General features: G+C 47.6%; 1 protein-coding gene across 6 annotated transcripts in view; it reads right to left on the reverse strand.

Moving 5' to 3' along the window:
- RERE (arginine-glutamic acid dipeptide repeats) overlaps positions 1-16,733 on the reverse strand; it is a 174,561-nt gene that overhangs the window by 36,112 nt on the left and 121,716 nt on the right. For all 6 annotated transcript variants that reach the window (XM_056508146.1, XM_056508144.1, XM_056508145.1 and 3 more), the window contains one exon: positions 4,379-4,459. In XM_056508146.1, the coding sequence (XP_056364121.1) occupies positions 4,379-4,459 (81 nt within the window). The remainder of the gene's footprint in view (positions 1-4,378; positions 4,460-16,733) is intronic.

Genomic DNA, 16,733 nt, shown 5'->3' on the forward strand with positions numbered 1-16,733 from the left:
CCCAAAGCAGGCTGCAGGAACCCCAGGCACAGGGAAACAACTCTGCTCCTGCTGGGGCTGTGGCCTTGAACAGCTCAAACAAACTGCCAGAGCAGCCTGAGGCTCCCAGAAGTTTCTGAGAGAGCAGCACAAGGACAGGCTGAGAGCAGCAGGCAGCTCTGGATCCCAGCAAGGTGACACCAGGACTTGGCAGGAGCAGGAGGCACTGCCCTGCAGGAGCTCCCCTCCATCCCATTTCTATTTACCTCCTGCACAGAGCCAACACAGAGCTAAGCTGTTCCCATGAACACAGAAAGGCAATCCCCAACCTTGGAGCCATGTAAGCACCTTTATCTCAGGCCTATCACAATGCTGGTGCTTCTAAAACTCTCAAATTCAAGTAGCTCAGTGTAATCATCTAAAGAATTCAGAGCAGAATGTTAAATACTCAGAAAATCCTGTATTATCACAAAGTTTTAGCAAATTATCCCAAAATGGGTGGATGGCAGGGGAATAAAACCACATTTAAAGCCAAACCAGATAGTTAAGAAAACTGCTGCCAGCTGTGCACCTTTCATTCTCACAACATGAGAATTTAAATGAAAGTAATTATTGAAAACCGTTCATGTCACTGAAAAGCCTCCAAAATTTCCTTCTTCCCATGCAGAGGAATCAGAAGTGCTGCTAAGCAGGAACCCAAGGAGAGCAGGGCAGTTCATCAGCTGTGTCAGGGGAACTAAGGGGAAGCAACCCAGGGAAGATAAAAGGCAAAAAGCTACATGGAAATTGAGAACTGCATTTCAGACAGTTCACTGGAAACCCAAGGAAGTTTCAGAAGTTTCATTTAAAAATCTCATGGCTCATCTACACAGAGGCACTTTTGCTCCAGAGTATGAGCAGGTTAACACTGATCCAACATTAAAGCAGTACATTCCTTGACCCATTGCAGTTATTTACTCCCATGTCCACTGGGAACCCCTCCTGGACATGAACATGGAAATTAAACTGGAAATGCAAAATAAACCAGCAGAGTGAAGACCCAAACAAACACACCTCAGATATGGAATAAACATTCTTTTTCATAAAGCTCTTTTCTTGAGGATTATTCATTTAGAAGAAATAATTTAAAAATTGTTGAAAAACTATGTTAAACTAGTTAAAAGCTACATTAATAAATACAGGGTTTTCTCAAAAGGTATTGCACACTAACTGTGGAGGGGAAAAAAAGCCAAGGCACAACTCAAATAGGACATTCCTTAACACACTTGTGAAAGCTCAGTACAGCATGGCCTGATTCCCATCTCTCACCACGGCCACTTTACACCTTCCCAAAGCAGAGAAGAAATACAATGTCATGTTCACCTCCACAGCCTGACTTTGTGCACAGCAGCCTCAGCTTGATTTAACACAAATAGGCCTGGTCCCTACAAGAATTCTGCATTCCTTTCCTTCCCGTTTCCATGTTCCAGCCATAGGGTTTAGGGTGACATTTCCCCCAGTGAAGTGTCTAGGAAAGGACACATTTTACAGAAATCATGACAATCAGGAGATTTAACTTTTAGTGGGGATTGCAAAACCCCCTGGGTCTCCTCCCCACAATTTTCAGTGACCAGGAAGGAAAACTCTCAATAAATCAGAGATCCAAGAGCCATTAGGGCAAGTCACTCCAAGAGTGCCCCTGACACATCTTTAAGGATCTTGAAGTTATTTTAGTATCCATTTAACAACTTTTGAGAGTTTCACTGAACAGGAGAATAAAGACTTTTTCTGGTGTTTCTGGAATTGCTACAGGGTTACTTCAAACTGCAATAAGAAAAATGGCAGGCAAAGTATCTGAAATTATTCTGGTGATGAAAAAATGCAGACAAACTAATCCCACAGCCTTGTCATTTACATTATTCATCATTTCACTTTAAGGAACAGAAGAAAAACTGGACAGTCAAATATTTACTGCAGCCTTTATGCTGCAATGTTTTCCTGTAGCTGTAGATTTTAGCTGAAAAAGATTGGGAATTAAAGAAAGCAGAAGTGAAGCCTGTGGGCAAAAATAGGAAGCGGAGATTATAAACAACCCGTCGTAGGTCAAAGGTTATTTGTAGATCAGTTACCACAGGGGCTAAAAAAAACCCTGAGCCCAAACCCATCAACGTGATACTTCCCACAGCTCAGACTTAATATTTAGTCTTCTCTGTAGTAAAAAATTAGACCTAATGAAACAAAAACATAACACTTCAAAAAGAGACCTTGTGTGAGGTTTAACACCACTCACAAAACTTCTACAAAAACCCTAAGCCCAATATCCAAGCTCCAGTGTAAGAAATTAAGTAGCACAAACAGGGGCAAGCACCTGGCCCCCAACTCTCCATTTCTCAGGTTTTTTTCTTCCCCCTGCAAAATGTTTTCTCCATCACAACCCTCCCTCACACTTCACATTTAAAACATAAATTTCAATTTTTAAAAACACAGTATACTTCAGAGCTGCTGTAATTCTAACTCAGAACAGAACTTTTGCCCCTCAGCAACTTTACCATCAGCAGAATTCATTTCTAAAAGCAAGCACTGATCTGTTCTAAATCCATTCCAGGAGATATTCTGGAGGAAAGAGGAAAGGCATGATATGTGCTGGGTTTGTCAGATGCTGATAAGATCCATCCTATTCCAGCATTCCTTCCCAGCTGTCACCTTTCCAGCACTGGGCCTCCACGCCTCAAAACCCCACAGAATCCTCCAGTCCACCAACACTTGAGCAGCAGCAATTTGAGTTTCCTTTCTCAGAATGAGTGAACTTGTAATTGTCTCATCCTCCCCTTCCTTTTTAACTCACACAGTGTTACTATTTACCACCCAAAGATTTGTGTTATCACAGCACTGTCTCACAGGAACCTCCTGGAGGAGAATGGAATCATCCTACAGAAACTGAGAGGCTTTAAAATATTATTACAGCAATGCTCTTCCCCAGAGCACATCCAGACTCCACATCTACAGAAGTCTAAATACACTGTGATGCTTTAAATCAGTGTTTTCCACACCACTAATACACTGCTAGAAAACAGTCCAACTGCATCTTCATGGAGCTACCTCCTTTGTAAACCCAGAACTCAAATGAAACCACCTTTCCAAAGGCTCAGGGCAGTTAAAGGACACAAACCCAGAGTGTTTTGGGACAGATGGAAAAGTGACCGGGCTCCCAAGGTGTCCCAGAGCCTGTGTCCTCTGCAGAAGCCTCCCAGCGCTCCGTGAACCCAAATCCCTGCTGGGATTCGGGGTGAAATGACAGGGTTACATGGGGTGTAAGGGTTACACAGGGTTTAGGGTTTTCAGGGTTACATGGGGTTTAGGGTTATATGGGGTGTAAGGGTTACAGGGGTTTAGGGTTTTCAGGGTTACATGGGGTGTGAGGGTTACATGGGGTTTAGGGTTTTCAGGGTTACATGGGGTTTAAGGGTTACATGGTGTTTAGGGGTTTCAGGGTTACATGGGGTTTAGTGTTTTCAGGGTTACATGGGGTTTAGGGGTTACATGGGGTTTCAAGGTTACATGGATTTTAGGGGTTTCAGGATTACATGGGGTTTAGGGTTATATGGGTTTCAGGTTTAAGGGTTACATGAGGTTTAGGGGTTTCAGAGTTACATGGGGTTTAGGGTTTAAGGGTTACATGGAGTTTCAGGGTTACATGGGGTTTAGGGTTTTCAGGGTTATATGGGGTTTAAGGGTTTCAGGGTTACAAGGGGTTTAGAGGTTTCAGGGTTACACGGGGTTTAGGGTTATATGGGTTACATGGGTTTGGGGTTTAGGGTTATATGGGTTTCAGGTTTAAGGGTTACACAAGGTTTAGGGTTTTCAGGGTTACATGGGTTTTAGGGGTTTCAGGGTTACATGGGGTTTAAGGGTTACACAGGGTTTAGGGGTTTCAGGGTTACATATTGCTGGGCAGCTCTGAGATCACAGGTCCATCCCAAACAGGGCTCAGGGCAATAGAAGAGTTAAGCCCAGCCCGGCCCCGCGCGGGTCAGAGCGCAGCACACCCCGGGCTGCCCGACCCCATCTGATCTTGTTTTGGTTTAGGTTTTCTTTAATTAATTACCCGATGCCACTCGAGCCCGACCGTGTGACACAAAGTGTATTATCCCGTCATAATGTCAGAATTTAAAATTAGATTCGCTCTCCATAAATACACTTCAGCCAGGCTCGGTGGCTCCGTCCAGCCATGACGATTATTTTATGTAACATCTTTCGAACCCCAAGACCCAAAAACTGCACTAAAAATCGGCAGCTGCCTTGTGGATTTCTCTTCCGTTTATCCGAGGAGAACTCGGGGTAAAAAGGAAAGAGTTTCGCAAGATCAAACAGCGAAGCAGCGAGAGAAAAAGCGAATTACATAAAGTCCGAATGTACTTACGGTCTCCTTATTGGGAAGCAACTCCTTTCGGATTCTGAAGAAGTTCTTGCCGTACTGCCTCAACCCCTTAATAAACCGTTTCTGTGATAAAAGATAACAAAAATAGCGTGTCAGCAGCAGAAAAAAAAATAGTGAAAAAAAAAAGATTAAAAAAACCCCAAAGGGCTGCTGTGAATCGGCAGCGGAGCCGAGCGAAGCCGGGAGCCCGAGGTCTGCCGGGGAAGCGAACGCACCTACACGGCTGCGGACGGGGGAAAAGGCTCGGGAAAGGCACCGAAAAACCCCAACCTCATCCCCTTGCACGGCCGAGCTGCAGCGCTCCGAGCTCCGCCGCAGCCGGAGCCGCTCGGGGCCGGGGCGATGCGCCGGGCAGGTGCCGCAGGGGTTAAAGCTCGCAGCCCCCGCGTTGCTCGGCGGGGCCGGGGGCCGCGCACGGGCGGCGGGGCCGAGCGGAGCGGAGCGGAGCTGGGCCGAGCCGGGCCGAGCCGAGCCGAGCCGAGCCGCGGAGCAGCCGCGCAGGGCCGGGCGGAGGCGGCGGCGCCCAGCGTGTGATGGCGGCGGGGCTGGGCGGGCGGGCGGGCGGCTCCGCGGGGCGCGCCGCAAAAGGCGGCCTGGATCGCCGGCCCCCCTCAGCCGCGGGCCCGGGCCCCGCCGGGCTCGGCCCCGACACCGCCCCCGCTGCCGCTCGGCAGCTCCCGAGCGCCGGCACCGCTCCCTGCTCCTTCTCTCCGTCCTCGTTCTCTGCCCGCCGCCTTCCCCTGCTCCAGCCGCGGCCGCGGGGCAGCAGCGCCTGCCCGCCGCCCCCTCACGACCCCCGGCACATCCCCAACCAGCACCAGGAGATTTAAGGCTAAACAAAGTGCCTCTCTCTCTGGAAAGGACATTCTAGAGAAGGATTTCTTCCTTTCCTATGAACGCAAAAATAAAAAGGTTTTTTCCTTGCCTGACAACACCGTACACAGCAGCGCCTGCCCGCCGCCCCTCACGACCCCCGGCACATCCCCAACCAGCACCAGGAGATTTAAGGCTGAACAAAGTGCCTCTCTATCTGGAAGAGAGAAGGGCTTCTATCTTTCCTACGAACGCCAAAATAAAAAGGTTTTTTCTTTGCCTGTCAACACCGTACACAGGTATAAACAAGACGCAAATAGCAGATTTCTGCCTGCAAAACCGATAGGGGATGCTGAGGATGTGGGCCCTACTATTCCAGGGAAAGGAGGGAAATGAGAATTCATAATTCCCTAAAAAGAAACAAGCAGAAAATTAAAAGGCTTTTTCCTTTCCTATCAACTGTGTACAGGTTAAAACAGCAAGTAAGTAATAAATTCTGTCTATAAGAAAGATAATGGATGCTGAGGACGTGGGCCCTACAATTCCAGGGAAGGGAGGGAGATGCTATTTTATAATTCCCTAAAGAGAAACGAGCCTCAAGTTGGCTCAATGTATGTTGGGTCTCATCTTTTTGCAAACATCTGCTGGAAGGAGGTGGGCAGTGACCAGAGAGGCGTCCATGTTGTGAAGGGTGTGAGGACTCCCAGGAAGGTTAAATTCAAAAATTCACTGCTCAAACAGGGCTCTGAGCACCTCAGCACTCCCACCATCACCCTGCATGTGAGGGAAGAGCCTCTCTGGAAGCTCCTGCAGGTTTGTTCCCACAGGGATCTCTCCTCACCTAACCCTGACCCTCGGAAGCAGCAAGATGCAGAGTTTGCCAAGAACGTGCCCGGGGGCATGGAGAGGAGAATTAACCACGGGCTGCAAAGGCCTGGAGATGACAGTCCCTTCCAGTGGGTGATTTACTCATACCCACCTGCTCCTTCCAACACAGCCCCTGGGATTTAAGTGTTTAAGGGGTGCCTGAGCTCCCAAACACCGAGAATTGTACTGAGAGCAAGATAGCAGCCCCCAGAAACAGGAGAAGTTGCCCAAGTACCTGCAGAGATACTGAGTGCCCACAGAGCACAGCTGGTCTCTAAAGCACTCAAATACTCATTTTTACCAGGTGAATTTTTCCCAAGGGATTCTCATTATGCAAGGGTGGGTGAATCACTCCCCTGGCACCACAGACCTCTGGCTGGGCAAGAGAAGGTGGCAGCAGCAGTGACAAACACACCCCACCACCACTCCCAATATCCCAAGGAGCAGTGCCATTCCCTCTGCAGGAATTCACAAAGGATGGGAACCAGCTAAAGGAATAAACAGGCACTGCAAAGGGAACTGCAGGATGGGAACCAGCTAAAGGAACAGCACTGCAAAGGGAACTGCAGGATGGGAACCAGCTAAAGGAACAGCACTGCAAAGGGAACTGCAGGATGGGAACCAGCTAAAGGAACAGCACTGCAAAGGGAACTGCAGGATGGGAACCAGCTAAAGGAACAAACAGGCACTGCAAAGGGAACTGCAGGATGGGAACCAGCTAAAGGAACAAACAGGCACTGCAAAGGGAACTGCAGGATGGGAACCAGCTAAAGGAACAAACAGGCACTGCAAAGGGAACTGCAGGATGGGAACCAGCTAAAGGAACAAACAGGCACTGCAAAGGGAACTGCAGGATGGGAACCAGCTAAAGGAATAAACAGGCACTGCAAAGGGAACTGCAGGATGGGAACCAGCTAAAGGAACAAACAGGCACTGCAAAGGGAACTGCAGGATGGGAACCAGCTAAAGGAACAGCACTGCAAAGGGAACTGCAGGATGGGAACCAGCTAAAGGAACAAACAGGCACTGCAAAGGGAACTGCAGGATGGGAACCAGCTCAAGGAATAACCAGGCACTGCAAAGGGAACTGCAGGATGGGAACCAGCTAAAGGAACAGCACTGCAAAGGGAACTGCAGGATGGGAACCAGCTAAAGGAACAGCACTGCAAAGGGAACTGCAGGATGGGAACCAGCTAAAGGAACAGCACTGCAAAGGGAACTGCAGGATGGGAACCAGCTAAAGGAACTAACAGGCACTGCAAAGGGAACTGCAGGGTGCTCTCAGTCCCTGCTCTGCCATCACTGGGCTGGTTCTGAGGGACGCTGCCTGTGCAGCATCACTTCCCAGCACACACAGCTAAAGGTGACCGAAAAAGCTGCAGGGAATAAGGAGAAACCAGAGCTGGAACACTGCAGCCAATGATGGAACAGCTCAGGGAAACAGGAGAGCTGAGTCTAAATGAGAACACCCAATTCCTACTCCTTATTTTGTCCAAGACATACTATGGTGCTTTTGAATTTTTACGGAACCGTTTAATTTAATTTTTAAGATTCCTTTTAACCAAACTATGTTATATTTGGGTTGTGCTGTGATTCAACTCTATTAATAAAACCTATGACAAACTGTTTTCCTTTTGACCCCATGGGAAGTCAGAAGTCCCTACTGGAAATGCAAGCCTAGCACAGAGCCCATCTGAGTAACAGAATTAGAGGGACCTTGGAGCACTGTTCCAAATTTCCAAGCAGGAATGAAGTCAATCCTTCTGGCCAGTTCTGCTGTCACCTTTATTGATGTTGTACAGAACTATCCCTGGGCCACTGAGGCATTGAGAGATACCCAGCTACAAAGGAGCTTTGTGCCTCCTGGAAAGGTGAGAGAGAGACACTTCTTAATATACAAATAACAACAAAGCACACAAAAAATAATTTCTGAAACTCAGACAGAAATTCTAAAGCTTAACAATGCTTTTTCTTTTTAAACCATTTTCAGATTTTTCTTCCTATTCTAGTCTTCCATTAATTCAGCATCATGCCCCATTCTCCCTGCAGCAAGAACAGCTACTCCTTTTCTCCAAGACAAGCCCAACAGAGACCTCAAAATGGCTTTAAATATAAAAGAACAAAATAGTTGCACACCAAATCAGAGGTGACCTGTTGCTCCCCAGTGTCTCACAAAGCAGACTGCCTGACACTGACTAAATTTGCTCTCCCTTGCACAAATGACATGCACCAAATTCCACGTCCCTGTGTCAGTGCTGCAGGAGATGCTGCACTGCTCACAGGAGGCATCTGAGAGCGACAGCTGCCAAGGTAAACCAGCCTCCAGCACAGGGCTGGGGGAATAACGAGGCTCAGACCTGTGGAGAAGTTAGGGTAAGAAGTGCAAGTGGCTCTGGAGCACAATGGTTTCATTTTTACAAGTACATAATTTGGATTTTTAGGACAAACATTTCAATTTTACCACTTCTGTTCAACTTTAAAAGATTGCTTATGACAGGATTCTGTCAGCATTATTGTTTGTGCTGCTCACTGAAGACAAACTGTGCCACAATTTCAAAAGTGCTGTGGATAATGAGTTAGCTTTAGGAAATCCCACGGCTTGTGGGGTGCTGGGTGCTGACAGGCACGGTTCTGTTCCATGGAGTGCTTTCCATGGCTATTGACCAGCCCCAGCACGAGGCCTCCTAATACCATCTGATAATTTGATGAAATGCATTAGATGCTGCAGCATCCTGCGTGCACACAGGGAGCTATAAATAACCCGGGCAGAACAAGGAACAAGCGTGTTAATGTTTGCCTGTGTGGTACTTGCAGGTCCCATATTTTATCCCGAGGAACAAATCTCCTGACAAGATACACAAAGCCATTCTGCTGTGCCTGACAGAGCTCAGCTGGCACGTTTGTCACGGGGCTGGCAGTGCCAGCGCACAGCTCGTGCGTCAGGGCTTCCATTATCCCCAGATTACAGCCTGGCAGAGGGACTGGCTGCTGCAAACCCTGCACCCCATGTTTGGCTGCCAGCTGAGCTCCCCGAGAGCTCCTCTGCCTCCAAAACCCCAAATAAAGCTGGTGCTGAAAGCCTGCACTCACAACAGCCACTGCAAAAACAACAGGCCACCTGTTCAATCCACTTCCAACAGAAACCTTCAGGAAGGCAGCACGACTGATGAACCTGCAAATTCATCCCTGCTACTGATGTGTCTCTTCTGACATGGTGCTGCAACCAAGTTTAAATCTAATGTATTTTCTCTAAGAAATTCCATGTGCTGTTTCATTCCCTCCCTATGGTTTCCACCTGGTTAATGAGTGAAGAGCATTGTGTAATGCAAAACATTTACAAACACACAGGGCCTCTTCTGATCTTTCTCAATCCAGGAAACAAGGATTTTATTTCTCAACTTTTGTAATTAAAAAATCAAATCAAATCAAATCACCTCTTTAGCCTATGCCCAAGAACAGCAAGTTCTTCTCTCACTCTTTTCTTTAATTCTAAGCAAACAAAATAGGAGATTTTGCTATTATGAAAGCAATAGGTTTAGTGCATGTCTAGAAAGGCCTGAGGTCTTCTAGGCAGATGCCAATGGAAGTTGTCACCACCTTCCATATTTAATATGTATTTTAAAGCTTTGTAATAAGTATGGTAGGAAAATTTATGGGGTTTTCATAGTCAACAGCAGATAAACACTAAATACATAAAAGTATCTTCTTGATCTTCACAAGCTGCAAAACTTCTGTTTGGTGTGCAGCACATTTAGAGATACTTGAAAACAAAATCATGTTTTCAACCAGTTCTCTCACTCACAGACACGGAAAACCAAAATTTTTTGGTAGTATTCCTTAGATACCACTCTGTACTACAAGGCATGGATGTTCCCCCTGGAAATTCCAAGCCCTGTGCAGAGTGCAGCCCTGGTCACACTCCCCAGGCCATCTGCCCGTGAGATCAAGTGTCCTCTCCAAACAAACTGACAAGGAATACATCAGCTGGGAGCCTTCAAGGTGCCCAACAATTTGCTCTCTCCCTCCCAACTGCATCGCTTTGTCTTCCTGAAAAACAAGAGTCTGCTCTGAAGTGTGGGGGGACTGAACCCAAAGCTTTGGGGGAGAGGCAGAGCTCTGAGAAGCCCCAGAGTCCTGAGCTGCCTCCCTGGAGGGGATGCCAAAAGATCCTGCCATGATAATGACCCCCCTTCCACTGAGCTGCTTTTGTTGGGAACAATGGAGCTCCCATGGTACCTCTGGCTGGCTGGAAATATTGGTATTAAGTGAGCGTGAGCACAGCTGTGTGTAAATGACATATATAAACAGATTAGATTTGTGTATTTATACTGGATGCAAACACATTAATAGCACATTTGCATACCCAGTTGGCTAAATGAGATTGCATGCAGAGCAGGATTACTGGTTACAAACACATTTATTTAGAATTTTCAATAAAGTATTTATATTGCCATTCAGGAGGTCAGAGTGGATTCATCATCCTCTTTCTCCTCTTTGCCTCCTCAGACACACACAAATGCTCTTGTCAGGATGCTTTGCACGGATTGCTCACCCCTCTTCACAGCCAGGCTGGGAAAAGGGCTCCAGCAGCACAAGGAGCTGAACTGAGGTGCTCAGCAAAGGCTGCCCCAGTTTTCTCCCATTTATTTCACTGCAGGTGATGTTCCAAGGGGGGAGAGCTCTCCTTGTGACATGAACCACTACCCAAATGCCAGCCTACAAAACTCCTCTTCCCCTCCTCTGTTTAATGCCAGGGATCAATGCAAGAGTCTGCATGAAAGGCAACATGATATTGAAGGTGACACAACAGCTCTCAGACATTGCCAGAGCTGCAGGGGAATTCAGCTCTTCCTTCACCCCGGGCCTGGAGCTGTCAGGGTGTTGCTAACCTTTTGTGCTGACCCCAGCTGTATTTTCCCACCAGGACTTTTAGCAGAGCTATTTTTATAAAGAGAAAGATTACAGGTTCACCCCAAGCACCAGGCAAAGCTTTGATTCCCATTCTGTACCTGTGTCTGTGGGGAAGTCCTGATGGGACACAGAAAACAAAATAGCAAAAAAAAAAAAAAAAAAAAAAATCAATTCTGTCTAAACGAGGAGCCTTTCAGTGCGCTCTAACTGCACCCTGATTATCAGCTCTGGGTGCTGTCACTGCACATCCTGCATAAAATGCTCCCAAGCCCTCAGATCCAGGCAGTTCCCATGAAAAGCTCTGGTGCTGCCCCGTGGGTCCCTGCCAATAAGTCATCGATAAATCATCAATAAATCATCGATAAATCATTGATAAATCATCAATAAATCATCCCCAACCTGCTGGGGAGGCTCTGGGACGCACTGGGTTGCCAGGCAACCTCTGCAGGGATGGATGCAGGGAGGGATGCAGGGAGGGATGCAAGGATGGAGGGATGGATGCAGGGAGGGATGCAAGGATGGATGCAGGGATGGATGGATGCAGGGAGGGATGCAGGGATGGATGCAGGGATGGATGCAGGGATGGATGGATGGATGCAGGGAGGGATGGATGCAGGGATGGATGGATGGATGCAGGGAGGGATGGATGCAGGGATGGATGCAGGGATGGATGGATAGATGCAGGGAGGGATGGATGCAGGGATGGATGCAAGGATGGATGCAGGGATGATGCAAGGATGGATGCAGGGAGGGATGCAAGGATGGATGCAGGGAGGGATGCAAGGATGGATGCAGGGAGGGATGCAAGGATGGATGCAAGGATGGATGCAGGGAGGGATGGATGCAGGGAGGGATGGATGCAGGGAGGGATGCAGGAGGGATGCAGGGAGGGATGCAGGGAGGGATTCAGGGAGGGATGGGTGCAGGGAGTGATGCACAGACAGACAGAAGGATGGATGGCAGCAGCTGACAAACAGCAGAGCTGCCCCTGTGCCTCCCCACCTCTGCTCGGGCACCACTGTAAATTCCAACTCCAAAGGTTTCTGTGAGGAACACACACTCCCTGCTCCATCCCACAGATCACCCAGCAATCCCACAGATCCCACAGCCATCCCATAGATCACCCAGCAATCCCACAGATCCCACAGCCATCCCATAGATCACCCACAATCCCACATCCACCCCACAGTGTGGCAGCAGAAATGTGATCCCCTACCCCAGATAAAATCAGAAACCTGACCTGAGCCCAGCAGCTGCTGCTGGCTCAAACCCTGCCTGCCATTACCTGACTTTCCTTTCCTGCAGCTCTGCAAGGGGTGTTGAACAAACAGTCTGGGCTCTCCAAGAACAACTCCTGGATTTCTGCAGGCATTTCCAGCCTGGTAAGGTCACCCATGGTCCCACATGTCAGCAGAGATGAACACTCAGTTTGCAATTCCTACTAAAACAAGAGTGGGAAGAGGAGGAATTCCCTTTCCAAACCAGGGAGGGCAGGAGCATCTTCCAAAGGGAGCAACAAGTCCTGGGCCTGCCCTCACTGAGAAAAAAAGAACTTTCTGTTTATCCAACATTCTCTGTCTCCTGCAATCAACAGCTTCTCAGTGTTGCAAACAAAGCTAAAATGATTTGAGTGTGTTTTTTACAGAAATGATTTTTTAAAGGTGCCTTTTGAGAGTTAAACAGAACAAAGGTCTGGCACATTTGTGACCCAGAAAAGCAAAACAATGTGCTGCTGACAAAAGACAACAGAAAGCTTTTGATTATACTTCAGATTGCCTTTTCTGTACACAAGGAGATTCATTTCTGGTTATTTTAAGCTGCTGTTAAAATGCTAATATACAAAAAGTCTTCTTGTGCATCAAAACCAAAGAGCAAATAAAGAGCTGGACATGTTCCTTTTCAAGGACTACTTGAAATATCTTGTGTGATCCTTCCAGGCTCACACACAGCATTTCCAGTGCTGCTCCCTACTAGAGAAATGTTGTTCCCTTGGGATTTCAACCATTATTGTCAATTATTCTGGAGACAGTTTCTGCTGTCAAACAGGGATTTTTATGCAAATGGCAGAAGGAAACAAATAAAAGCACTTCAAGAGCCCCCAGACTTTGGAGCAATGAAGAAATCCAAGGAAAATGAGATAAAATGGGAATGATCCCTCTGGAGAGACAGGGGTTTCTGCAGGTGCCTTCCCAGGTAAATCATTAACAGAGGGGCTGTGACTGCAGCAATGCCCAGGCTGGAATTCAGGCACTCGGATACAAATTCCAGTTTTTGACCCTGGAAACTCCCTAAATTCCTCTGAGAGTAAGTCTGCCACTGGCTGCAGTGGAGTGAAGAGACAGCTGAGCATGCAAATCTGAGTGGAAGAAACACTGGTAATGACAAAATCAAATTCCAGGCTGAGGGACACATCCTCAGTGAGGGGGAGAATGGGGCCAGCTGTGAAAAAGGGACCACAAATAAGAGAGGGAATGATTAAAGAGCTGAAAATGAAGGACCAGAAAGGCAGCTGTAACAAAGGTGAAGGCTAGAAAGGAAACCTTGAAGGATTTTAGGGGAGGGGGGGCAGGGGGATGGTGCTGAGAGTCTGGAATTACCTCCCCAGACACGTAGAACTGGACAATACCTCCCAGAGCAGATAAATGAAATATGCACCCTAATAAACCAGAGGTGCCCTCTTTGCCTTCCCCAATTTGTGGCAAATGGGATGTTTGATTTGAGCAGTGAAGTTATTCCAGAGCAGTGGAGGGGAATGTGCTGCCCTGTCATTTATCAGCTCCTCTAAATGCATAAGGCCTGGCTGATCAATCTCCCCACGCAGCCTAAAAGCCACATAAATCTGAGGGATGCAGAGAGAGGCTGGGGGAGCAGCAAAGAACAAAAGGATGGGGAAACCCACAAGCAGGGGGGGAGCAGGGCAGGTATTGAGAGGCTGAAGCACAACCACAAAGCCTCCACCACAAAACAGGCACAGCCACGAGGCACAGGGCACAAAAACAACAGTGCAGGAGCAGAGATCAGCACTTGTGAGACACACAGAACAGGGGAAGCAGAGAGGAGCTGGCACAGCCCTGCAGGAGCTGCTCTGCCTTCACCTGGGCCAGCCACAGCTTTGGGGGGAAGCTCCAGTGGCCAGGGATGGACCCCAACTTCCTTCCCATTTCCACTCCCAAATCTGAGTTTCCTTGCAGCTCACACAAAACCCTCTCATGCTGGCTCTGGGAGCAGCATCTCCAACGAAGCCTCTCCAGCTCCAGAAGAACTCCAGAATCCTGGAACATCCTGAGCTGGAAGGGTCCCATAGGAGCAGGGATCCAGCTCCAGCCCTGCCCAGGACACCCCAGCAACCCCTCCCTGTGCCCATCCCCTGGGGAGCTTCAGTGCCCACCACCCTCTGCCCTTCCCTGAAATCCTCAGTGCTGTCACATTCCTTTGGTGGCACTGCCATCATTAGCTCCACCGGCACTGCTATCCTTGTAACTCATTAGGGAGCTGGGATGGATGCAGAAAATGATGAATATTTAGTCCCTATTCATCTACTACAGAAGCAGCCTATTATCAAACAAGTGACACCTTTACAAACTTAAATTAAATAATGGCTCCCGTGGAGAATTCTGAGCCCCTGACAGGATGGCAAGTGATTTAAGTAACACAAAGCTGAGCAACTGGTGATGGATCTGGCTCTGCTCTGGCTGTTACAGCCTGTAATAGAACAAATGATCATTTCTCAGCCTCACTGAATGGGGCCGCCCCGCTCGTACACAGAAAAGACAAAGCTTGATAATTTGCTTCATTAAAATGCATTTTTATGTCATCGGAAAGATTAAAAAAAAAATTGGTTCTGTTGATAGGGGAGATTAGAAAAATAAAATTTATCATGCAAACAGCACTTGCAAATGAGGTGTATTTTGGCATTCATACTGCTTATGTTGTGCAAGAAAGATAAGCCCTGAGCACTAAAGCACACAGAGCAGCCACATTGTGACAGTAATCAACATTTCTTCAATAGGAATTATGTCACTACACCCATTTGAAGAGCATTTTGTCATTTGCTGCTGCAATGGCCACTGGGCCAGACGAAATAATTCCCAGCTAAGCTGCTGGGCAGAACACAGAGAATCCAGTGGCACTCAGGAAGTCTGGGGGTTTGGGGCTGTCAGCCTCTGTGTTCAAACAAAGAATCAAAGTCAAGACTCAGGCAGAGACCCAAACTACCAGGGAAAAACATTCAAAAATCAAATATCAGCTTGTCAAGCTGCAGACAATGCTGTCATCTGCCTGCATTCACTTTGTTTTAGGGGGTGGGGTTTTTGTGTTTGTAAAGCAATCTTGTTAGGAACAGCAAATTGCCATTTAGACAGCAAACAACTCCTCCAAAACAAAACAGACATTTGCCATGTCAAGTAATCCATTCCTGGGCTCTGTGAGTTCCAACATAAGTATTTGAAAAGGAGACACTTTTACCTTAGATCAACTTGGACTAAGCCAAAATCCCTTGGAAAGAAGCTGCAGATTTCTATCATACACTAAAAACAGAATATCAAAGCACCTCATTATTTGTGACTGTATTTCAATTGCACTTTCAGAGGTTACAGTCCCTCCCTGATTTTCTCTCTATGCCAGAAGCACTAAGCTCAGAAAATCCCCAGTTGTGATGATCCCTGCACTCCCCAGCTGCTCTCCAGAATGTCATGACTCAGTTTCCTTTAGGAGCAGGACAGGATACAGCAGGAGGTTATATTTAACCCAGATTCCGGATCCCTGGGCAGATAAAATCTGGATAAAAGGTCAGGGTGGTGCAGGCAGGAGCTGTGGCCCTGGCAGGAACCAGCACCAGCTCCTGCTCTGCCTAAGGGGTGGGACAGACCCACGGACACCCTGCTTGTAAACCCAGCCCTCTGGGAGGACAAATGCAACCCCTCCCATCCCCCAGCACTGCTCCTGTTCTGAAATGCTCACCCAGGGATGATGGAGAGCACCAGGCTGTGCCAGTCAGCTCCATTTTTCAGATGCCCTTGAAAATGAGATGGAAACAGCAGTTCTGACAATCAACCTCTGCTGTGTTTATGAAGCCCCCAAGCTGCAGATCCCTTCCCTTGGCCACAGGGAGCTCAGGGGGGTGTGAGCAGAGCCCTGGCTGCAAAACAAACCAGCAGCTCCCCAGGGCACCTGGGGATGCTCTGGGGTTTCTCCTCCATCCCACACAGAAACAGCTCCTGAGCTGTGGCTCCCAGCCAGGACAAGGAGCTGTGCTGTTGTTTTTTGGGATCAACAAAAATATTAATAAATATAAAAAAAATGTAACGATAAAAATTAACAGATAAAAATATTCCACATGAAGGCACAGAGATGGCAGAGCAAGAAGCACAGGGCAGTTCAACACACCCCAAAATGATATTGTTAAGGGAACAGCAACTTGTCTGGCAGCTGGGCAAAGATCAGCGTCAGGGAAAGCAGAGAGATCACCCACTCTGAAGCCAAGGTCACTGACAGGATTTACAGATTTATCCCTCAAGAACCTTTGCTGAACATGAAATGCTGAAATAATTTTTTTTTTAATCTCGCCCCCGCCCCCTTGGGCTCCCTCATTTGCTGGAGGCTTTTAAAATTCATTCCTTTTCACAGCTGGTTAAACAATGGAATCTTTTGGCAAACTAAAAGGACAGAATTGATTGCCCTACACAAACTTTTCTGCACGTATAATTGATTTTTAATTCACTGCCTTATTTCCAAAAGGACTTGACAA

This window comes from Oenanthe melanoleuca, chromosome 21 (genome assembly GCF_029582105.1).
Source record: "Oenanthe melanoleuca isolate GR-GAL-2019-014 chromosome 21, OMel1.0, whole genome shotgun sequence".
NCBI lineage: Eukaryota > Metazoa > Chordata > Aves > Passeriformes > Muscicapidae > Oenanthe > Oenanthe melanoleuca.